This window comes from Lutjanus erythropterus, chromosome 21 (genome assembly GCF_056507025.1).
Source record: "Lutjanus erythropterus isolate fLutEry1 chromosome 21, fLutEry1.hap2, whole genome shotgun sequence".
Taxonomy (NCBI): Eukaryota; Metazoa; Chordata; class Actinopteri; order Lutjaniformes; family Lutjanidae; genus Lutjanus; species Lutjanus erythropterus.
The window spans coordinates 30,909,155-30,931,918 of record NC_139337.1 but is presented as its reverse complement, the minus strand read 5'-3'; the positions used below and the strand labels follow the sequence as shown (position 1 = coordinate 30,931,918).

At 42.6% G+C, this 22,764-nt stretch overlaps 1 protein-coding gene across 3 annotated transcripts in view; it reads right to left on the bottom strand.

The window, feature by feature from the left end:
• Window positions 1–221: 221 nt before the first annotated feature.
• The window catches only part of LOC146307870 (disco-interacting protein 2 homolog C-like), a 71,980-nt gene continuing 49,437 nt past the window's right edge, over window positions 222–22,764 (bottom strand). For all 3 annotated transcript variants that reach the window (XM_084746924.1, XM_084746925.1, XM_084746926.1), the window contains 19 exons: window positions 22,563–22,699; window positions 21,753–21,961; window positions 18,783–18,897; window positions 16,986–17,187; window positions 16,636–16,736; window positions 15,168–15,248; window positions 13,829–13,952; window positions 13,549–13,670; window positions 12,555–12,666; window positions 11,339–11,448; window positions 10,751–10,881; window positions 9,693–9,861; window positions 7,649–7,819; window positions 7,058–7,119; window positions 6,885–6,942; window positions 3,415–3,489; window positions 2,718–2,892; window positions 2,450–2,573; window positions 222–2,333 (listed from right to left, as the gene is read on the bottom strand). In XM_084746924.1, coding sequence (XP_084603050.1) covers window positions 2,081–2,333; window positions 2,450–2,573; window positions 2,718–2,892; window positions 3,415–3,489; window positions 6,885–6,942; window positions 7,058–7,119; window positions 7,649–7,819; window positions 9,693–9,861; window positions 10,751–10,881; window positions 11,339–11,448; window positions 12,555–12,666; window positions 13,549–13,670; window positions 13,829–13,952; window positions 15,168–15,248; window positions 16,636–16,736; window positions 16,986–17,187; window positions 18,783–18,897; window positions 21,753–21,961; window positions 22,563–22,699 — 2,531 coding nt within the window. In that variant the 3' untranslated portion in view covers window positions 222–2,080. The remainder of the gene's footprint in view (window positions 2,334–2,449; window positions 2,574–2,717; window positions 2,893–3,414; window positions 3,490–6,884; window positions 6,943–7,057; window positions 7,120–7,648; window positions 7,820–9,692; window positions 9,862–10,750; window positions 10,882–11,338; window positions 11,449–12,554; window positions 12,667–13,548; window positions 13,671–13,828; window positions 13,953–15,167; window positions 15,249–16,635; window positions 16,737–16,985; window positions 17,188–18,782; window positions 18,898–21,752; window positions 21,962–22,562; window positions 22,700–22,764) is intronic.

Sequence of the window (22,764 nt, the reverse complement as noted above, 5' to 3'; positions counted from 1 at the left end):
AGTGTTTGGGAACTGCTGTAGTGTGTATTGCACTTTAAATTTTATTTATTGCGTCTACAGAAGGAAATTAGCATCTCGCTAAATCTGGTGCAACCATGTCTTCATTTCTTATAAACGATCAAAGTCTCTGCACACCGTCCCTTAAATCAAGAAGATTTATTCTGTCTTCCTTCCTGAGAATTTAATGTAACATTAAAGGGCACAGCTGAAGCTCAGTCCGCGGAGCGTATGGCCCATGTTTTGTCTTGTGTTATAAATCCAGCGCTCCTCTTTCCTTTACAGCGGTGCGTTCTTCCTCCTGCAGAGGACGATGGACAGACGGAGCGATGAGAGACCGAGGCCACGACAAAGTTCAGAGAGATCTACTGTTAAAAATGCATGTTGGCAAAGTCAACGAGTTATCATGTTAAATAATTATGATTATGATTTCTACTCTACGTTTACGTCTATTAGTCTAATAAAGGTGAAAATGCCTAAAAAGAATAAATAAAAAAAGACCGAGGTGATTTAACAAATAATTAAAGTTATTATTTAATGAATGTGGGACTTTTATGTTCTAGTCTAGATGATGAATAACATTTCATATCATTCATTTGAATCCCTGCAGTGAAGAAAGTCCAGCTGGGTGTTATTGCTACAATATGAGCTTTTTTTTTTCCTGTAAACTTTATCGACGGTTCCCTTTTTTATCCCAGCAGCCTCCAGATGTTAACACAGCTTTTACATGCGTGACAGATGTTACTGGTGTTTTATCCTCGACGGTGTCACATCTGGCCGTCTCTTTCCTCTCTAGTTAAAATAAATAAACTTCAAATAAGTAAATGGCTGCTGAGTTTTCAGTTCCCTTTGATTTCCTCATGAACTCCCTGTGAATAACATCGATGTTCCCTCTTTGTCTTTGATATTCACACAGTGCACTTTGCTTGACGAGATGCTTTGGGTGCTTCAGGGACTGAATTTCACAGGTTGGTACGAAGGAAAGAGATTACTGTGTATGTTACAGTTCTGCTGCACTTCTGCGTTAAATTAACTTTACTGATGACACTGCACTTAAATCTGTGGTGTTTTTTTTGCCTTAAAATAGTTCAGAAAGGTCACAAGAGAAAAAGGATGTTTGTGTCCCCCAAACCTTTGAAAATTTAAAGATAAATCGATGTGTTTTTGGACGCTGAAAACACATTATTTATTATTTGTTTTTTGGATGTTTTCAGCGCCTTTTTAGTCTCCATAAAAAAATGTTTCTTATTTGTTCGTCTAAGGATAAAATCTGTCGCGTGAATCACATTAAAACTATGTAAAATGTCCCTGTCACACACATGAACACAGACGGATGAGCGCACACACAGAGACACACAGAGACACACACACACACACACACACACACACACACACAAACACACACACACACACACACACACACACACACACACACAGGGTGCAGGTGGAGAGAGCTGCATATAGGGGCTACTATACCTCATTGTGTTTTAGGTACCTCTCCATATAGATTATTATGTCTATGTACAATATTTATATTTTTACAATAATCTGGCTGCCCCTGTTCTAATTGAAATAATACCACAAATCTGGGATTTTTTGATTCGACCAGTAAAACATGATGACAGATACAGTCTCTAGTATTTTTCTCTTTCTCTACTCTGACCTCCTAAAACCTCTGAAAAACGACACGCGGTGCGACGGCTGCGGCGGTCGCCCCGTACACAGTGTTCCCCTAAGGCTTTCTACAGTGACGAGCTCCTGGTAACGGTCACGAGATTCAACGGGGGTGTAAAAATGATCATACCACCACTGAGCAGTCAATCAATCAATCAGTCAGTCAGTCAGTCAATCAGCCAATCAATCAACCAACCGGCACAACACGACTTTAAAGAAAACGGACGATTTAAGACCACACCATATGCAGGTTCAAAAATACAGTACATCTTGATTTTGGGAAATAAATGAACAACAACGGCGATATGCACGGCATACAAACGCATGCTAGCTCTCTCTTTCTCTCTCTCTCACACACACACACACATACACACATACACACGCACACACACACACACACACTCTCAGGCTACATGTTGTAGGCCACATAGATGGGGTCTAGCTGGTCTTGTAAGAAGCCGTCGCGGAGGTGCATGCGCTGTTTCTCGCCGCGGGAGTTGATGGGGATGACGCCGATGTCCGTCACCACGACGACGCCCACAATCAGGTAGTGCTCCTCCAGCACCGCCTTGGTCACCATGGGAACCAGGTCCAGAGCCTCCTGCTCGGAGCCCTCCAGCTCCACCACCACCACGAGCAGGTTGGTCCAGGGGAAGACGGCGCTGAGGAGGACGACACACGGCGGTTCTACGGTTAAAACTGCTTTCATTCATGCCTTTCACTCTAAATGCTTTTGTTGCTAAAACTGCGTGGAAATAGTCCTTTAACTGAGACCCACCACTCCATGATGCTCTTGTGTGCGCGGATGACGGAGGTCTCGATGTCGATGGGATGGTACCTCATTCCCCTCAGCTCCATGGCCTCCTCCAGAGCTCCCACCACGAACAGAGCATCATGTCTCTCTGGACGAGGACACACACACACACACACACACACACACACACACACACACACACACACACACACACACACACACAGACGAAGTGAGAAGGACATAAGAAGGAGCGAGCTGAAGAAGTTCGGTCAGAGTCAGAGAGGACACTGACCTCCGTTGGCGTCGGTGAGCTCGGTGCGGCGGAGGAAGCCCAGGTATCCCGTCCTGGCCCAGACCGTCTGAGTGTCTCCAAAACTGAGTCTGGAGTTGAAGTGATCGGACTGGAGAACCTCCTCGCCGTATCCGCTGTAGTAACCGCTGCCGTTATGAGCGCTGTGCACCCAGATCTGCAGGAGGAACAGGACAAATAATCTGCTGTTCTCAGAGAGAGAACGTTCTTTTACTGCTTCATGAAACAGTTTATACATTTATGATGCTGCATAAAAGTGACTTTAATCTATTTTAACATTACTGAAGATCACAAATAAACATGAAACTTCAAACTCAAAATAAAAAGCAAATTAGCAGTGCAGCTAAAAAAAACTTTATAAAGCAACACTTTATAAAAAGGGGTGTGCATAAGACTGTCATTACACTGTCATAACCATGTCATGACACTTGACTGTCATTAAGTGTCATTCGGTCAATTATATCGAATTCAGTACCAAGTTGACATCGTTTGAGACGACTTTGACAAAACTATGAATAAAAGAAAAGGAGAGACATAAAATAAATACATGAAAAGATTTAAGAAACAAAAACTAAAAGGGAAAAGAAAAGAAAAACAAAGAAAAGAAAGACAAAAAGGAAAGGAAAGCTAAGAAAGAGAGAAAGAGAAAAGAAAAGAGGAAGCACGAGCAGCAGTTCACCTCTCCGAGGTGTGAGTCTCCCAGCGGTCCTTTGGTCTCCGGGTTGGCGATGATGATACGAACTCCGGGTAGGATCTGAAAAAAAATTAAAAAGGGTGGTGGTGGGGGGGGTTGCCATGGTTACCGCTTCAGGCTGAGTCACGCCTTTGATTCCAGCATGAATACGCCTCCAAAAATAGACCCAGCTGTTTACATTTAACACACTTTAAATTCAAACGTCAGCGCACAACTTCTTCACACACACACAACAAACAGAGACACACGCAGTGAAACATCCCGTTCAAGAAGCGTTAACGCTGGTAAACAGCCATGTTTTTCTCTCCTCTTCCTCCTCCCACATACAGTGAGTCAAAATAAACAGCGGGCTGATCGATGTCCAGCCCTGAAACATGACGTCCTCTCTTTGTGTGTCAGTGTGGGGGAAGAAGAGACATGAGCGTCTCATCAGGCTCCAGGAAAAGATCCTTCACGCAGCTTCCTCACAGATCAGGACTGTTTAAACCAGCAATTCATCCATCAAACAGTAAATCTACTCTGTCAAACACGAGTCTGCATCAGCTCCTCTACATCACATTCAGGACTTAATTAACTTTCAGTCTCGTTTGGTAAAATTCAAGAAAACTAGTCTGTCTGAGGAAGAAACTTCTACCAGTAATGATGAGTGGAAATGATCAGTTTCGCATTATAATTTTCATGTTCACTGACAAAAAAACCAAAAACAATCAGCTCAGATCAGCTAGTCTGTATGAAATGACTGATTAATACGGATCACAGAAGTGTTTGTTTTGTGTCGACGTTATGAGTTACCAGTATTTAAGGTAACGTGATGAATTGATCGGTGGTAATACGTGTGTGAATTTACTCTCTGGGGGGCCAATCAGATTTCAGACACCCCTGGTACCTAAGACTTTTTTCTTCTGGTCTGGTCGTCTGGTTTTATTGTGATGCGAGCCAAACTTCAGGCAGGAAACCTGAACTAAGGTCCTGAACAAACACTCAGATTTGTGAGTACCACCAGTGGTACATGTACTACTGGTGGTACTCGGAGGAATTTCAGATAAAAAAAATGAAAACTTACTTCATAAACAGACTATCAAAATACTACAGAAATTTCTAATGAAAATACAAAAAATATCAAATCACTGAAATCTTTTGATATCAACCTGCCATGCAGTCACCGACAGGCACGGAGCCTGAACATAAATACATCATTCATTCAGTAGTTAGGAGCTAAAGTGTGATAGAACAGGAAGTATTACTGCTCGATCAGCCAAGTTGAAAAGTACGTGGATGACAGAGGAGCGTTCACTAAACCTCCTCACACCAGCTGGCACAAAACAATGAGGTGGTTTTGGGAGAGATCAATATTTTCTGAGGTGATACACACCTTAAAAAGTTTGAGAAACACTGGACTGAAGAACTGAACAAGTATTAAAGTATCAATACTCTTGATAACTGCATGCAACACTCTCTAAGGCTCAGCTCAGCTGCTCTCAGGTATGAGAGGAAACCTTTATCACCTCCACAGAAAAAAACAGTCGGTTCATTTTCAACTTTTCAGCCGGGAGCAGATTATCTCATCACTGATACATGCAACTTTTTTAATGTCAGCAAATGTTCCTACAAAGTTATGGAATCAATTAAGACGAACTGGCTCCTCTTTTCTCTCGCAGGTCGACTGTGATATATTTAGACGTTCAGCGCTGCTGTCAGCTCTCCTGCTGACCTCGCTGATGGAGTTCGGTTAGTTGCTAAGAGATCTGTAATGAAACTGAAATAAGCGCTGCTCAGCCATCAGACGACGACAATGTAATTTGCTGCAGTCTTGAAGCTCTGCAGGAGGAATTTTACAGACATTTTTTGTCTTTATCGGGCAGATGGAGAGAGAGGAGGACAGAGGACGACACAGGACAAATAATCCAGGATTCATTTTAACTGAAGCTCATTTTAGTACTTGTTTTACCTATTTTCAGTTGATTTCTTTAAAGTTATAGCTCACCCCAGAATCAAAAATAAATATTCTTCCTCTGGTCTGTACAGCTGTTTATCCATGTGGAAAGTTTTGGTGTAAGCTGCAGAGTTTTCAGCTGTAGAGATGTCTGACTTCTCTCCACTATAATGGGACTAAATGGCACTCAGGCTTTCTGTGTGGTAGAAATAAAGTAGTTCCTACATGAAAGTGCTCACAGCAAAGTCTGTGGATAATCTTGAGTAAAGACGCTGTTGTTGAGTTTTTCAGATGTATATTTTGTCTCTTTGAACCACCTCTGCTGTGTATTTTTGATTTTGGGCTGAACTGTAAAAACTTTAAAAGCATGACTGAAGGTTGTTTTTCTTTGGATAATTAAATTTCAGCTCTATATAAACACCCATATTCTTGATGTTTTGCCGACGACGACAGAAACAAAATGTACGAGCTGCAGTCACATGATAACTTGGATGCTGCAGCATTTGTTGTTTTTAAAAGCGCTCTATAAATAAACTGATATGATTATATCTACTGAATGTGGGCGAGTCATATACTGCAGGTTATGATATTTTCTTCCTTCACCATCTGCCAGGACACGATGAGCCGTTCCACTGATTTTTTTCTCTCCTGTTATGTCTCGATCGGGAGTTAATGATCTGGTTATTTTGGGAAAAAAAAGGTTAGTTTTTTCGTGACTAAAGGGCGATTATCTTCAGCTTTTTCAGGAAAAAATAACTTTGTTACTCGGTCATAACAACACGTTTAAAGAGCGACTTAAAGGGATAGTTCAGATGATCTGATGGATGATGTATTTACCTACGGTCAGTGTTTTACCTCCAGCAGATGGAGGTCGACACGCCTCCAGTTTGGAGAAGCGGCAGGAGTTAAACAATGTGCTGCTGTGAACAGGCTCAGCACAAACATGTATTTTAGACACATAAAAAAAGGCTAAATAAATTAGAATGATGTTCCACAGAAACTGCAAAATATCATTATCATGAATCCTTTTGGAATTAAATCTGATCACTGACATCACTGTTAGGTGTTTTCAGGTGTATTTTTTACCAAAAAGATCTGCAGCCCTCTGATGAAAGTGATGTGATCCTGTCTTCACTCACACGTCCACAGACAGAGAGGGAGGATGGACGTTTTTCGGGGCTCATCATGGACTCAGACCTGCTGTCTGGTTTGACTCACTGAACGTGGGAGGACGTGCAGCCAAGAGCAGAAATAGTCCGATCTCCTGTCACTCAATTTGCTGCCATTTTAGGAAATCTGAACACTTTCATCATTTTGAGCTTGTAATCACTTTTTTTAAAGGGTCCCTGGCAAAATCTGAGTTTCATTTCAAAATTACAGTTGATTGATTTGAATCAAATCATGCAACAAACCTCCGAGATGAAATCTGATTAAAAGGATGTTTGATGTTCGCAGGGCTGGAGGCTGGAAACGTGACCACATCTTACATATGAACCTTAATGTAAACCTGAGTGACACTCACCTTACCAGACTCCATTAACGGCAGACTGTGAGGAGAACCTCTCTCTACCAGCCGAACCCTGAAACACACACACACACACACACACACACACACACACACAAATATGTCACAGTTCTGTACGGTGAAGAGACGAGAAATGAGACACTGGAAGGTGACAGGACAGACTGTGGTACCTGTCGTGTCGCAGCGCTCTCATGTCCACGTACACAGTTGTGGGGTCCGGTCCTGAAGTGCCCTGCAGCCAATCAGAGCACAGACACAGTGAGCATGTGAACAAGGTGTTGTGTTTGCAAGAACACTGAACTTTACCGCTTTTTTACTACAGCGGTGTTTACATACACGTCGCTGAGACACACACCCACCAAACAGAGAAAAGCATCCCAAAGCAACGTTCTGCAGAAACATGTCGTTCAATCCGTAGCAAAAAAGTGCACAACATTTTCAGACTGAACGTCTCAGAAGCCTCGCTGGTTGTAGCTGCACCAGAGATGAAGACAATGGGCCTCATGACAGAAGCGCTCATACCAACAGATTTGTTCTTCGGTGGTGCGTACGAGTGGTTTAAGAGAACTTCACATTCACAAATTTTCTCATATTTTATGATTTATGATGAACACTGGAAGGAAATGAATATCAGTACAACAACATCTACTCCTAACTGGATGAAATAAGTAAATAATAACCGGTTCAGTTCAGTGCAGCGCTCCGTTTCAAATCTGTCGTGTCTCTGTGGTCTCAGAGTTCAGCAGCAGCCGTGTTCTTACCTGCAGGCAGATGGCCAGGTTGACCCTGCAGCCGAAGGCCGTGCTGACGGATCGCGGGTGAAGGCCAAGGTCTTTGAAGAGCTTCGAGAAGGAGTGCGTGAGCGACATCCTGGGCCTCTCCTCCGCCACCACGACGCAGGCCCGAACCCGGGACAGATCCAGACCTCGAGCCTGGACGAGAGGCGGGAAGGAGAATAAAGTTTTACCAACTAATGTTTTGGTGAGAGAATTTACTTTTCTTCTTTAGATAAACTTGAAACCCCCAATCAATCAAAATAACTGCAATGAGATTTTTTTTTTTTCAAAACTGTTCATCCCTAATCAGCGGTCGCTGTCTATTTATCATGTTTTCTGAAAGATATGATCTGTGTTAATGAGCTTTACAGTGAAGTGTCTCCACATGAAGCACGTTGCTCAGATCTCTGAGGGAGAGACTCTGAATAACACTGAGAGTTTACTTCATTTCATCAGCGTCCAGGTGCTGCATCATCAAAACTGTTAAAATGTCTTTTTTATTAAAGAAAATAAAACGAAAATCAAATCTGAACAGAAGCAGATGCTCAAAGAAGAAAGAAACAAGGAGGATTTGAGGGTGCAGCTTTGGGTTTTAAGTCTAAGTTAAGGTTTAAGGTTCAAGGTTTAAGAGTTATGGATCGTTTTATGTCAGTGACGGTCCTCACAAGCAGAGACATACAAAGATCTGTGTGTTTTATAAAAGCAGGTAAAGAAACATTTGTACTTTTCACTCTGCGTTTGTTCAGCCTTCAGTCTCCATGGAGACTTAAAGAAAGATAATCACTAAAATTAACTCTGCAGCTTCCATCAGTGACCAATCAGAGGCGTCGGTGACTTCAGCACTCAGACGTGGCCTCAGGCGGAGCAGACGGAGACGGAGTGCGAGTTTATTACTGCTGAGCCAGACGACAGAGGAGGAGGACTGAAGACTGAGGACTGAAGGCTGAGGACCGAGGACCAAGGACAGAGGACTGAGGAATGAGGACCGAGGACTGAGGACACTTCAAACACACTCAGAGTCTGACCGACTGTTCAGGACGAGTGTCCAGAAACTCCATCAATGATCAAAGTTCACTCGTAACCCTTTCAAAGAGTTCTACTTAGAACCTTTTTATATTCCAAGGGTTTTATCTAGTACACACCCAGCAGGTTCTATTGAGAACTGTTTTATATTATGGTACAAAGAACCTTGAAGAACTTAGAGTTCCTAAGAAGCAAACTGTTCTGAGTAGAACCACAGTCCTTCAGTAAGAACCCTGTTGGAACCCTTATTTCTAGTGCAGCCTATGAAACATACAGCTTCATGTTTTAAATGTTTATTTGATAGGAGATCAATTAAACTCTTAATGACTGATTACATATATCACCATCAACTAACTGTCATCATCCATGAGACCTACAGCACTGATGCATTTTGGGAAAACTGACCATAAGACAAACTGGTTTGTCAGCTCTGGACACCTCTGTCCTAAAACTGAAACCTGGTGGGGAACCTTAAGTAGATCTTAAATCACCTTCATAATGTTCTTAAAAAGTCTTAAATTTAACTTGTTGAAACCTGCTTCCTCATGACATCATAGCCTTAAAACAGCGTGTCGTCTCGTTCTTTGGGAAAATGAAGTTTCTCACAGATGAAAATAACATTAGCAGGAACGATTTGAGTTAATTTGTTCTAAAAGTAGCACATTTTTACATGAGAGGAGACGAGACATCAGCTCATACAACACATCATGATTTGTGCCCCATTAACTTCATAATCCAGTCAGTTTTTACAACCTGTCAAGAATCTTATTTAAGACTTTTTATGGCATAGACTTTTTAAAGATCTACAGAAACCCTGGGAAAGCACTACAGCTGGATCAGGGACTTTAGGGGCCCAGGATCCAAAACCTGAGCTGGACTCTTGCCGTCTGAATGGAGGTAAATAAACATCAGAATTCCTGAAAACTCCTGGTTTCCTAGAAAACATCCTGGTTTAAATCTGCAGCAGTGAGCAGTGTGATGCTGGTCGTGTCGGTGTCTTGCTGACCTTGAGCGCCTCGGTCTGCAGGCCCAGTCCTTTGGTGCAGAGCTCCATGACGCTGTAGGAGCAGAAGGTGTCTCGCACCCTCAGCTGGCTGACGGCCAGCAGCCACAGCGCCGGGTTGGACTCCAGCTCCACCGGGGGAATCAGGATGGACTGGTGGCCTGAATACACACTGCAGGAAACACAAACATACTTTTTAATGTCTGCATACAATAAAAAATGATTATTCATCCTTTAAATAACCAGTAGGTCTTGTTCAGACTGAGGTGCCTTTTCCAGAGAGCCAAAACTAGTCATTAATTACAAAAATCAGGCGTAAATGTGAGTTATTGTTACTTTAAAGTCACACATTCTCATACAGAAGGTGATTTGCAGTCTGTTTTATTTATACGACATTCAGCAGCAGAAATCTGCCCTCGCCAAGTTCAGAATTTATGATCTGAGGATTTTAAACTAAGCAGACCTGAGATCTGGATACAGAGGGAGAAGATTTAAAGTCACTGGAGTTTCACTGATAAACATCATCTAAACACAACAGCTGATTCTTCTTTCTATTAAAGGATGCCAGACAACCTTCTGATGTAAATCTTAATTTGAGTACGACATGTACCGATCCTTCTGTAATAAAAATGTCCTGTGCTGAAGTTTAATGAATAATTTTTCGTCAGTGATCATAAAGAACAAACATTATATGGCCAAAAGTATATGGACACCAGAGGATTACACCTAAATGTCACAGTTCAACATGCTGCATGTTGAGTATGAAAGTCTGAGTTTATTACAGCTGCCTCTATATGACCTTCATAAGTTAACATCATCATCAGCAGGAGGATTTGTACATATAATTATTTTTATTGTCTGTCATCAGGTCAGAGTCTCTGTGAAATCAGAGGAAACAAATCTGTTTACATTTTTCTAGACAAAGTTACAGCGAGTCGAATGTTAGCCAGTTAGAAACAAACACACAGCTTTTGTTAATATGTAGAATATACTGATTATTTCCATTTTAACGATCGATAACTAAAGTACACATCTTTTGGTGTCTAACCGGAGACACTGACCTGCAGAGACACCAGAGGACAAATCCGAGGCCGCAGTAGGGATCCAGACAGATGGCCACTTCTCTGGACGGGTACAACTCACACTGCAGCTTCACAGACCGACAGAAGGCCCCAACTGCATTATGGGACATCTGGTAGAGAGGGACGTAAGGAAAGAGAGACACAGGAAGACATACACACACACAGACAGAGACAAACAAGACACAGGGTGGAAAGATGGAGAGTTAATCTTTAAATCCTCACTTCAAATGTCACATTTTCAAGGAAGTTGATTCGTGAAACAACAACACGTGTCTCAGGTGGACCAGGTGGACGCAGTCTGTGTCTCAGGACTCAACACAAACAACAAAACCCAAATATACACAAATTTATGTTTCATACGCAGGCTGGGGGAGTAACAGATTACATGTAATGAGATGACGTAATCTGGATACTGTAAACAGTGACTGTATTCCATAACAGTTACAGGTAAAGTTGTAATCAGATTACAGATACATTTAGTAATGGAATGAAACGAGTGATGAATAAATGGAAGAAGGAGGGAAGTTTATCCAGGCGACGGGAGCTGAGGATTAACGCTGAGCTGACCTGAACTCCGGCCAGCATGCCGGTCGTCGACACGCTGAAGTCCAGATAGGCCAGACCGTCAGGGTTGGTGGGCTTATAGAGAGCTGGAGGCTTCTTCTTTGGCAGGTCATCTGCAGCACGCACACACACACACACACACACACACACACACACACACACACGCACACACACACACACGCACACACACACTTATTACACTCAAGAGGACAGTCTGTGGTGCCACATTCATTTCAGAAACACTGACCTCAAGTTGAACCCACGGTTCTACTGCAGCAGCTTGTGAGCAGTTGTTAATACAGATTTAAAATGCACTGATCTCAAAGATGTTTTCTGAATAATAACCCTGCTCAGGTACTAAACATCTCCTCCATGCAGCTGCTGCCAATCATCCACTGCAGATATCAGTCATTAATCAGGACCCGGAGCTTAAAGCAGGCAGAGTGCAGCAGGACAGGGTCAGTGAGCCAATCAGCTGACTTCAGCCTGAATGCAGACATCTGTCTGTTTTATTTGTTGGTTTGTTGTGGTAGTTGTTTGAATTAGTATTTTAAGTTTGTTAATGTTTGATGTTAAATGAACTTGTTTCCGAGTTACCCCTAATCCCCTGGTCAAACCTCTGGGTTGTAACATCTTACACAGAAAAAGGGACTGGTGTGTGTCGCTCCAATCATTGAGGTTTTGTGTTTGAGGTAAACACAGGTTTGAAAAACATCTTAAAATTGAACTTTCCTCGGGGAACCTTTAAAAGATACACATGTAATATAGTTACTGGACTAAATCATAAAATGACCATGATATGTCATCAGAAATATTTTCTTGTCTGACACTGCAGACGTGGTAAAATTTCTTTTTTAAGGCACAAAACTTGTGTTATTGTTTGTTTCACATTAATTAGAGTTCAAATTAATGCTGAATGTTTGCTGAATTAGTAAGCACTTGTTTATGAGTCATAAGAAATCAATAAAAAGGAGTAGATGTTTATAATGGTTTGAAAGGCAGTGAGACAGTCAGTCACTGAACTCAAACTTCAGAGTGTGTGTTTTCAGAGAGTTTGAAACAGGTGATCAGCTGACAGTGTGGGACTTGTTATTGTTGTGTCACGTGTCTTCATAAGTATAGTAGAAGATGACGGTCTAGGTGTGTGTGTGTGTGTGTGTGTGTGTGTGTGTGTGTGTGTGTGTGTGTGTGTGTGTGTGTGTGTGAAAAGCTGCTGTACCGGTGTCGAGGACAGGCGGCCAGTTCCTGATGTCCACAGTGGCCGTGGCCTCCTTGGAGCGCAGCAGCTTACAGATGACCGCCGTGGTCATCACACAGGCCGAGTGACTGACCTGCAGAGAGAGAGAGAGACGGGGAGTATCTTCAGGCTGGGGTTATTCCTCTTTTACACAAGAAGGTCAAAGGTCAGCTGCACAGCAAAAGCCCTGGAGTTTGCAGGGCTGGAGCTCCAGTGCTTTGTTAAAGGACACTTTTTAAAGGAACACAAAGGAACATGGGTTTGTGTTTGTGTTGCAGCAGCAGGAGAGAAAAGATTACAGATCAACAGAGAAAAGTAAAAACTAATTAGTTATTAGAGCAAGAATAGACATAAAAATAGAAGCTATACAAGAGCACTGAAACTCAAAATGACAAGGCGAGTCGTAGGGCTGACCCGAGTGCTTCGAAGCTTCTCCTGTCGCCATGGTAATCAATGTCCCAGCCTGCCACATGAATAATTTCTTTTTTGTCTTTTTTTGTTTGAAAGGAGGAAGGAGATGTTGTGTTGGTTGTGCCGAAAACCAGTCAAAAGAGTAATAAAGAGCGAGAAAATTAGCTCCTTTATGGCGTCTCAAAAGCCACGCACATAAAAACCAGGCGTGTGCGTGATCTGAGTGCACAGAACAGTGTCCACCAACGGGTAAACACTCGGCCATTTGTGCACACAGTGTGTGTTTGACCCTCTGCAGGCGCAGCGGCTGATGTCTCTCCTCCTGTCCTCGTCTCTCATTAGACTCATAATTACAATAACAGCTTTAGTTTGAGGGAAGTATGATTGCCTGCTGAATTTTCAGTGAAGCTTCAAAGCTCCAAAAATTGTATTGACAACAGCCCAACTACCAACAACCAGTGTTAAACTACAGAGTGAAGTCTTAACCAAGGAGACATCGTGGTGTGTCATTAGAGGAAAACCTCAAAAACAAAACGTGTGAAAATTTTGTGGTAAAGCCTCTGACCTCGACGATCATCTTGACGGTGGGCAGGGTGGTGGAGATGTTCTGAGGGTGAGGCGGTCGCACCGTGATGGGAACACAGCCGGCGTACAGGCTGCCGTAGAAGGCTGCGATCAGGTCTATACCTGCAGGACACACACACACACACACACACACACACACACACACACACACACACACACACACACACACACACAGAGGGAGACAGAGGCGTGGACCATCAATTCTATCAAATGTTCAAAATGTATTTCTGTAAGTAACAGTCGTCAGCATCTTCTCTGACCTGGCGGGTAGACCAGAGCGACGTGGTCTCCCTCCTGCAGACCTCCTCTCTCCATCAGCAGAGCCGCCACTCGCTCCGCCCTCTTATGGAGCTGCAGGCAGGTGAGGGAGCTGGACACCGCCCCCTGGAGGACGGGAGGGAGGGAGGAACACAGAACACATCTCTTAAAAACCTGCAAATACTGACTGACAAGCATCTTTTATTCAGTCGTTTTTGTTCATGGTACCTTTCATTTCTTCTCACTGTAATGTGTTTAATTGTAGCACTGGAGCTAGTTCTGCTTGGCTAAATATTTTAAAGGTATAGTTCACATTATTTGAAGTGTGGTTGTATGAGTTACTTCTTCACAGTCAGTGTATAACCTACAGTAGATGGTGGTCAGTACACCCCCAGTTTGGAGAAGCAGCAGGAGTACTGGTGTAGGAAGCTAACCAATGTACTGCTGTAGACAGGGTCAGCAGCAGCTTAAAAAAGCTCCACATAAAAATAAATCAGTATCAGTTTAAGTGTACACTCAATACAGAATATTTTCAACACTTTACCTTGCTGTCAGAGAGACTTTTCTGATGGAAAACCACTGTTATTTAAGCCAAATATTGCTCTCTGTCAACCAACAAAACTCCATAGGCGAAATCAGAAATTGTACTTTGCAAAACACAGTAAGGCAAGAACAAGCTGACGGTCTACGGCTGCCTCGATCTGTTAGTTCGTTTGTGCTGTTAAGAGACTTCTGTGAATCTGAAGTAACTTTGTAAAACACAGAAATCGCACAATGACAAAAACAAGCTAACAGATTGAGACAACAGCAGACCAGCAACTCCTGTGATCTGGGAGGTAAAATTACTGATTTTGCCTGTGGAGTTTGGTTGATTTGGAGAGAGATATTTGTCTTATATAGCAGTGGTTTGCAGTCCGAAAAGGCTGTCTGATGACAAAGTAAAGCACTGAAAACATTCTAAATATAGTGTACACTTCAACTGATATTGATTTTTTTTAGGGTGGACCTTTTAAAAGTGTTTAAAATACGTTTTGCTGCTGACCCTGTCCACAGCAGTGCATTGCTCATCTTCCGTGTTGGCGCCCCTCTCTGCTTCCACAAATTGGGGTCGTGCCAACGGCCAACTACTGCAGGTGATACACTGACAGTGGATAAGACTGCCATGTTACTGCTCTACACTATACTGGACTTATATTATACATCATATTTGTAGTTTATATATTCAGTTTTAAACGAGTTCTTAGCCAGTGTGTTGCAGTTTATGAGAGTAGGGATTAGCTGCAGCACAGGTGAGTCTGATCCTCTGTACTATGAACTGAGGTCAGAGGCGAGTGTTGTTACCCGGGAGCTGAGCAGGGTGTAGAGGACGTGGTCTGGTGTGGTCTGAGCTCTCCACTGCAAAACCTCCGACAGGAACAGGAACTGAAGAACACAATCAGAGCCGAGTTACCGCAAACACTCGCAACTTTATCCCCCTGAATTTTGTTTTCTTTATCACAGGTCACAGGCATTATTAATTCCTACACATAGTTCCCAACATTTCATCTTGAAGTTGAAAATAAACCCAATTAAACTGAATCTACCAACATTTTAAGGTGTGAAACATCTTAAAGGAACCTTTCTGATCTAAATTCACTGTGACGAACAGTAAAAAATCATCAAACATGTTTATAGAGGCTATAAATGACATGTTTTACTGAGAATTTCTACTGACATCAGCACATCATGTAAAACTGCACACAAGACATAAGTAGTAAAAGGTTTTATATGGACATAAAGGAGCAGACTCATCCCTGTGTGAATAAATCTTTAGTTTTTATCCATCATATTTAGCAATACCGCTGAGAATGCATGGCTTTTTTACTGCAGCAGCTCAGATTCTGCTTCTCTCATTACATGAAAGTGGTTTAATCGATATCAGACACGGTGAAACTTCAAAGCAGGTAAGAGACGACCTGTCGATGTGTCAAACTGTCTCTGAAGAGTAAATTAAGGACCAGTTTACTGACGCAGAGACTGAAACCTTTTATTCATCAGGCAGCTGAAAAGCGATTGACCTGTTCAGAGAGTTTATCGGCTGTTCGTGATCGTAAATCAGTGAGGACTCCTGATAAAGTTGAGACTCTTCGCTGTACTGACTCTCAAATGTCAGCTTTTAAATCAGTGACTGATCCAAACAGTTTTGACCTTCAGTTTAGCTTCTAAACTTCTGCAGTTTTGAATTTATTCAATGAGATTTGAAAGCTTTCATGAAAATAAACCATCAAACATTTCTCTCAAGGCACAGAAGAGGGAGTTTTTCTTCTCTATTCTTCTTCTTTTCTCTTTTCATTCGTCTCCGTCGTGTGTGATTATTTGACCATATGAAAGATGTGGAGGTGGAGGTGTAGGTGGAGACACGTTGGTCCCATTCAGTTCTTCAACTGATGCTTCTTACCTGCACTGAGGAGGTTTTCAGTTCTGTTTGTTTGTCTGTTTGTCAGCAGGATTACAGAAAAACTACCGGCCTTATTTTCATGAAAGTTGATGGAAGGATGCATCATGGGCCGAGGAAGAGCCCAGGAAATGTTGGAGTGGATCCAAAACCATGGAGCAGCGATCAGTGCTGAACGATTTTGAAAAAAATATCTGATTGGTAGAGCTGCAAATCCTCTGATTTTAGTGTCTCTAATGTGAATATTTTCAGGTTTCTTTCCTCCTCTCTGACAGTAAACTAAATGTCTTTGAGTTGTGGGCAGAAAAAGACATTTGAGGACGTCATGTTTGGCTTTCAGTTTTTGCAGACTGTGTGTTTGTGTGTTCGTGTCACCTGGTCGTTGTCGTCAGTCTGTCCCAAATCTCTGCCGCTGGCTTGAGCGATCCTCTTCCCTGACACCAGATTCCCCACCATCACAGAGGCAGGTCCGATCTCTGCAGCACACACACACAGAAATAAGCTACAACACTACAAACCAAGGCCACGCACAGACTAGAGGGTGACACGGGAGTGGACTTTCACTCCTGTCCCATCCCACTCCCACAAAAATAATTCTGTTCCGTCCAAATCCTGGAAGAAAGACTCCCATCCCATCCTGTTTCCATCAATCCACGTGTTGAATAGTGAAACTGATTCCACAGACAAACAAACTCGTCTACGTACTGAAAGAACAAAGTTCCCACCTGGTTGTTTCTGCCGTGGTTTGGGCAGGTTGGTGACGCAGGTGTGGGGGCACATGAGGACGTTGCAGGGGTGCAGCCCCCCCTCCAGGTACAGCTGCTTGATCTCTGACAGGTGGATGCCGCCCAGAGGAGTCTTGGGCAGAGTGTTGGCCGGGACCAGAGCCAGGCAGAACACACCCACCCCGTGGATACTGTCGATGGCCTGAGAGAGAGGACAGACAGAGGACAGACAGAGGACAGAGGACAGACAGATTATATCATGACTAGGAATTACTGTGAAATTATGGTTTAAGAAACGTGGTTTGGAAATATATTTGTCAATATATTCCAGTGAAATGATATAAAACAACATACTGTAAGTAACTACAATTTAAAGTTTGGGTTTTTTAGGTTTGAATACTGGAAAATGAGGAGGAGGCAACACACTTGACAAGCCATTTGCTTGGTATCTTTTGTGTTGCAGGGAATCAAAGCCCCCAAAAATCCTTGTCCTTGTCTTGAAAAAGGTCCCTGTGACTAAAACGTCTGCGCTTTTTTAAATAAATCAGTGCAGAGGTGACAAGTGTGTGCAGGAACTGACATCTTTGAATACTAAAAAGCCTAATGGATTACATGGATACAGTCATGAAAGCCATTTTGTTTTATTACTTTTTTTTAGTTTATTTGCCATTCATATATGAAATAAAGAGCAAAGAAATATTTCTACTTGAAGGAGCAATATGTAGCAATGTGCAGTCCAAATGACAAGATGGAGACATTCAGCATCAGTTTTAGAATAATTAACTTGAAACAGGCAAACAAAACATTATTCTGGCCTCGTAAAAGGATCATTGTTGTCAGAGAAGAGACAATTTCAACTCAACATGTTTCCTTGATCTAAAAATGTATCGTGGTCATTTTACAATAAATTACAGTAAAAATATATTACAGATTTGTGTTGCTGACTTCATTTCATTTTTGATGCTAGTTTGAGCAGAAACTGGGCCTTAAACTTAGTTAAACTTAGATTAAAACATACATAAAGGACCAGTGCGTAGGATTTAGCACGCAGGTTGCAAACACCTCAGCACCGCTTACCTCATCATCCTCTTTCAAGTGTGCAGGAGAAAATACGGCGGTTGTGAAACTTGTAAAAAAGAAAATGTGAAAGGACATATCTAGAGCTGGTGTTTGGTTTGTCCATTCTGGGCTACTGTAGAAACACGGCGGTTGAACATGGTGGACTGTGGAAGAGCGCCTGTGGTTTAGATAGATGTGGTATGTGATATGATGTGGTTTATAGATATAAAGAGCTCATTATAAGGTGATGAAAATGCTAATGAAAACTTACTGTATACTGAATATTGTTTTACATTTCTGCCATGTCCTGCCAATAAATCTTAACTGGTTCTTTAAGTCCTTAAATTTTTAACAGCTGTTGCTAGTGAACATGGTTTGCCCTTTCTCATATTGAAGCACCAAGTAGTACAAAATGTGACAGTACATGCCGGATTGTTACTATGGAAACCTTTTGGTTAAGAGAGAGTTTGTTCTTACGGTGAGTTTTAAATGTTGCTGGAAAAGAAGCATTCAGTGGCACAAGAACTGAATGTCAATCTGCTCATCTAAAATCAGAACAACAATCAGGTTTCACATGTGATGAATCTGCCTGGTTGTTCTGGTGCACAACATTAAACACAGTGAGCAGAAAAATATAAATAACTGCAATAAAATATGAAAGAATATTGTAAAAGTGCAGATTTTGTGTGCAAAACGAGACAGAACAGCATCGGCCACAGTGTGTGAGAGGTGATCTACCTGCAGCACGCGGCTCATCCACTGGAAGCTGTCCTCCTCTGTGGAGTCGGGTCTCTGCTCGGCCACCACCACGATCCTCTCGTCCCTCAGCACCGTCACAGAGAACACGGCTATCCTGCAGGACAGAGGAAACAAACCGTCTTCATGTTTCTGTTACGATGCACTACAGCTGCTACTGACATTAATACTGATCCATCTTCAGCTGCTGGTCTGAAGTCGGATTGTGGAGGTAACAGTTCCAGCAGGGGACCCCAGACTTCCCTTTACTCATCTACATTAACCAGCTCAGACTGGGGGATCCCGAGGCGTTCCCAGGCCAGGGGTGAGATATAATCCCTCCAGCTAGTCCTCGGTCTGCCCCGTGTCCTCCTCCCAGCTGGACGTGCCTGGAACACCTCCCTCAGGACGTGACCAGGTGGCATCATTTTGAGATGCCAGAACCACCTCAACTGGCTCCTTTCTATGCAAAGGAGGAGCAGCTCTACTGCACCACGTCAGCCGCAGCGGATCGCAGACATTCTGCACAATGCTTGTGATTCCACCAGCAGCGCCTCGGCGTGTCCCAAAAGCGTCTCTCTGCTCTGAGTCTGTTTTTGACGGATGTTGTATCAATTAGCACAGAGCAGATCAAACGGGCAGGAAGTCAGACACAGAAAAGGCAGGGAGAATCTTGTTAATTTTCAAAATAAAAGACCCTGTGCAGACTCAGTCATAAAAACAGACAGAAAATAAACTATTTAATCATGTAACCTGCTTATCTACGGTAGAAATCACAAAGAGCAAGGACAGAGGATCTAATCAACAAAATCTGAGCATGCTGAAATGCTTCTGAAACACTGCTGGTGTGAACTGCAGCCGTGCGGAGGATGGATCAGAACTGTGGCGCAGACGTGCCGTGTTCGGTGGAATCAACCAGTTATTGTTAAGCCTTCATTTCTGTGTAACTTTTGCTCCTCTTTAGTTAATAGTTGTCCTCCTGTACAGAGCTCACCGTCTGATCTTACTGCACTTTGCACAGCCTGAAAGACCTTCACACAAAGATCAGCCATCTCTTTACTAACAGCCTAATTTGTCCCGTCATTCTAAAACTTGTTTATCTGCCTCTTCTTCCTGAGAGAAACAGTCAGTCTGTTTTCATTGTGAATTAAAAAAACGTCACTCAGCACCCTATCGGAGGCCAGGTTTGGCCTGTGAGTATCACTGGTTTAGATGGTCAGGGTTCAGGTGTGTGAGAGCCACAGGTCTGTTGGAGGAGGATCACTGACTGCCTTTAAAACGCTGAATGTTTGTCTGTTGGAGGTTCATTCACTTTCAGATGGAGGCTCCACTGCAGACGGATTAGAGACTCGACCTGCTCCAACATACAACACAGGTTCAGCAGCGTACAGGGGCAACGTGTGTGTGTGTGTGTGTGTGTGTGTGTGTGTGTGTGTGTGTGTGTGTGTGTGTGGACCATAACAGAATGATATCACACACCAAACAATCTGACTACAAACATTCTGTGGATTCTATCGGAGCATATTGTCGGCAAACAGACGACACCCCGGTGCCAACAGCAATAAAACATAAAGACATGAACAAAGAAAGACACAGACGCACACAGGCAGACGCTTCAAATACAACACACACACACACACACACACACACACACCTAAACGTTCAGCTTGATTCACATCATTTAGATTTTACACAGAGCCCATCAGAGCTGCATGATGCGGTTAATAAGTCATATTCTGATTATTTTGACTGAAATTGTGATTATTGGGAATGACTGTTTTTGCATTACAATTTTCATTTTTACTGAAAAAATCTATTAAAATCATGATGATGTGATATTTGACCTCAAATGTTTTTTTTGTCCACAACCCAAAGATGTTCAGTTTACTGTCAAAGAGTGAAGGTGTAAAGAAAACAGAAACTATTCACATTAAAGAAACCAAAATCTCAGAATTTTGACTTTGATAACCATTTGGAGTTTGAGTATTTTAAAAAATAAAAGTACTTTAATACCTTATAACTACCTGATTACTTGTTGCAGTTCTACCACTTTGTATATTTAATTTTTTAAATAAATTGTATAATAGTTGCACACTGCCTGCCATTATCTTTCATAGACTTCTGCTTTCAGAGCTCATTATTAATTATTAAGTCATTTCTAATCTGAACATTAATAATCAAATGCAGAGGCATTATGTCTTCTGATAACAGGTAGATACATTTATAGTTGTACATTTACAACCAGCCCTCTGAGGGCAGCTATAATACTGATGTAGTCTGAGATGAAAATGAGTTTGACACTCCTGCCAGCTGAGCCAAGACAGTCTGATATTACCTTTTAACTTAACTTCTGACGGCACTAAATACATAATAAATGTCTGTCCAAAGGTATTTATTAGTTTCTGACTCAATCACACACATTGAGGCTATTCTGTGTGATTTCCTTCTGATGACATTTTTCTCTTCCATTAACTGAGCCTCCAGTGAATCTATCTATCATCATGGATCAAGAGGTGGTTTTACATCCAGCGTTTTTTGTGTAATTCATGAAATCTCACACCAAACAGCTGTGATCAGAACATGCTTATCTAAAATCATTTTTATCTCCATGTGTTTGGACACAGGGATCCTTTCTTTTAGTTTCTACAGCAGCTTGAACTTTAAATAGCTCTTTAAAAAAAACGTCATCAGACTCTGTCAGCTAAAAGATGAATCTCCTCCTCGGTGGCCGTCGACACAATTAAGCTTCACTTTATTACTGTTTCTGGATTCATCCACTATTGCTCTACTTTATTAGATTTATTATGTGGGGGGTGTTGCTCATTTATCAGGATGACAGAGGACGTGCCAGTATTGGACATCTGGCCGGTTTTCAATGACTGTCGAAGGAAATGATGTTTAAAACCCGTCATGTGACTTCTGAACGCTCCCCTGGGTCTTCTGCTCCACAGTCTGTCCTCTTGTCCCACTCACCTGCCCCTGTAGACGAATTTCATTGGCTCCACCGCCAGCGCCGTGGCGACGATGTCGTCGGCGTTGTGCCTCCGCCCGCTCACCATGATGAGTCCGTCCATCTTGCCGGTGATGAAGACGAGGCCGCCGGGGCCGATGAAGCCCAGCAGGCCGGTCCGCACGAAGGCGTACTCGCTGATCAGCCCGCCGCTGGAGCTCACAGGATAAACCTGCAAACACACACACACACAGGCGTTCAGCTGCAGGGTCGCCATGGAAACCAGCAACTGCTAGAGCTGCATGAGGGAGGAAAAATCAGATATCACAGTATTTTTAACTTTTAAATTGACTCAGTCACACTGCTGGTCTTAATAAAGTGGATATTACAGCCAAGCAAACCCTACAGAGCCACTGTCAAAATATTACAATGATTAATGTCACTGACAATCTAAAAAAAGGTTTCTCTGACATTAAGACAAAATACAAAACATCTAATATTTCATTTGGATTTTATGATTTTAAGCAGTTAAACTATAATGTTTTAATTCGAATAATCTGTGGAAATAATCTAAAAGAGAACAAAATGATCAAACTGTGGATATTATTGGTAAAACAAATGACAGTTTCTAGTGATGCTGTGCAAATACAGGATACTACATGAAGGTGAACACTGATAGGATTCAGTGCAACGATCAGACACAATGATTTGAGCTGTACTTCCTGCTCAGCACACATCTGACACGATGTTCAAAGAAGTCATGGAGGACAGAGCAGGTATAGTTTACTGCCTAACATTTATAGACACACACACACACACACACACACACACACCTCAAAGGTGTTCTTGGTCATGCCGGTGAGGCCGTAGTAGGAGGTGCCGGTGGCGATGGAGCAGACACAGAGCTCACCGATCTCATCTGTCTGACAGAGCTGAGGGACGCCCTCTGGTTTCACCACACATGCCAGGCCTGTCGGGGGCGAGAGACACAGAGACAAACAGAGAGAGAGAGAGAGAGGGTGAGCACCTTTCAGA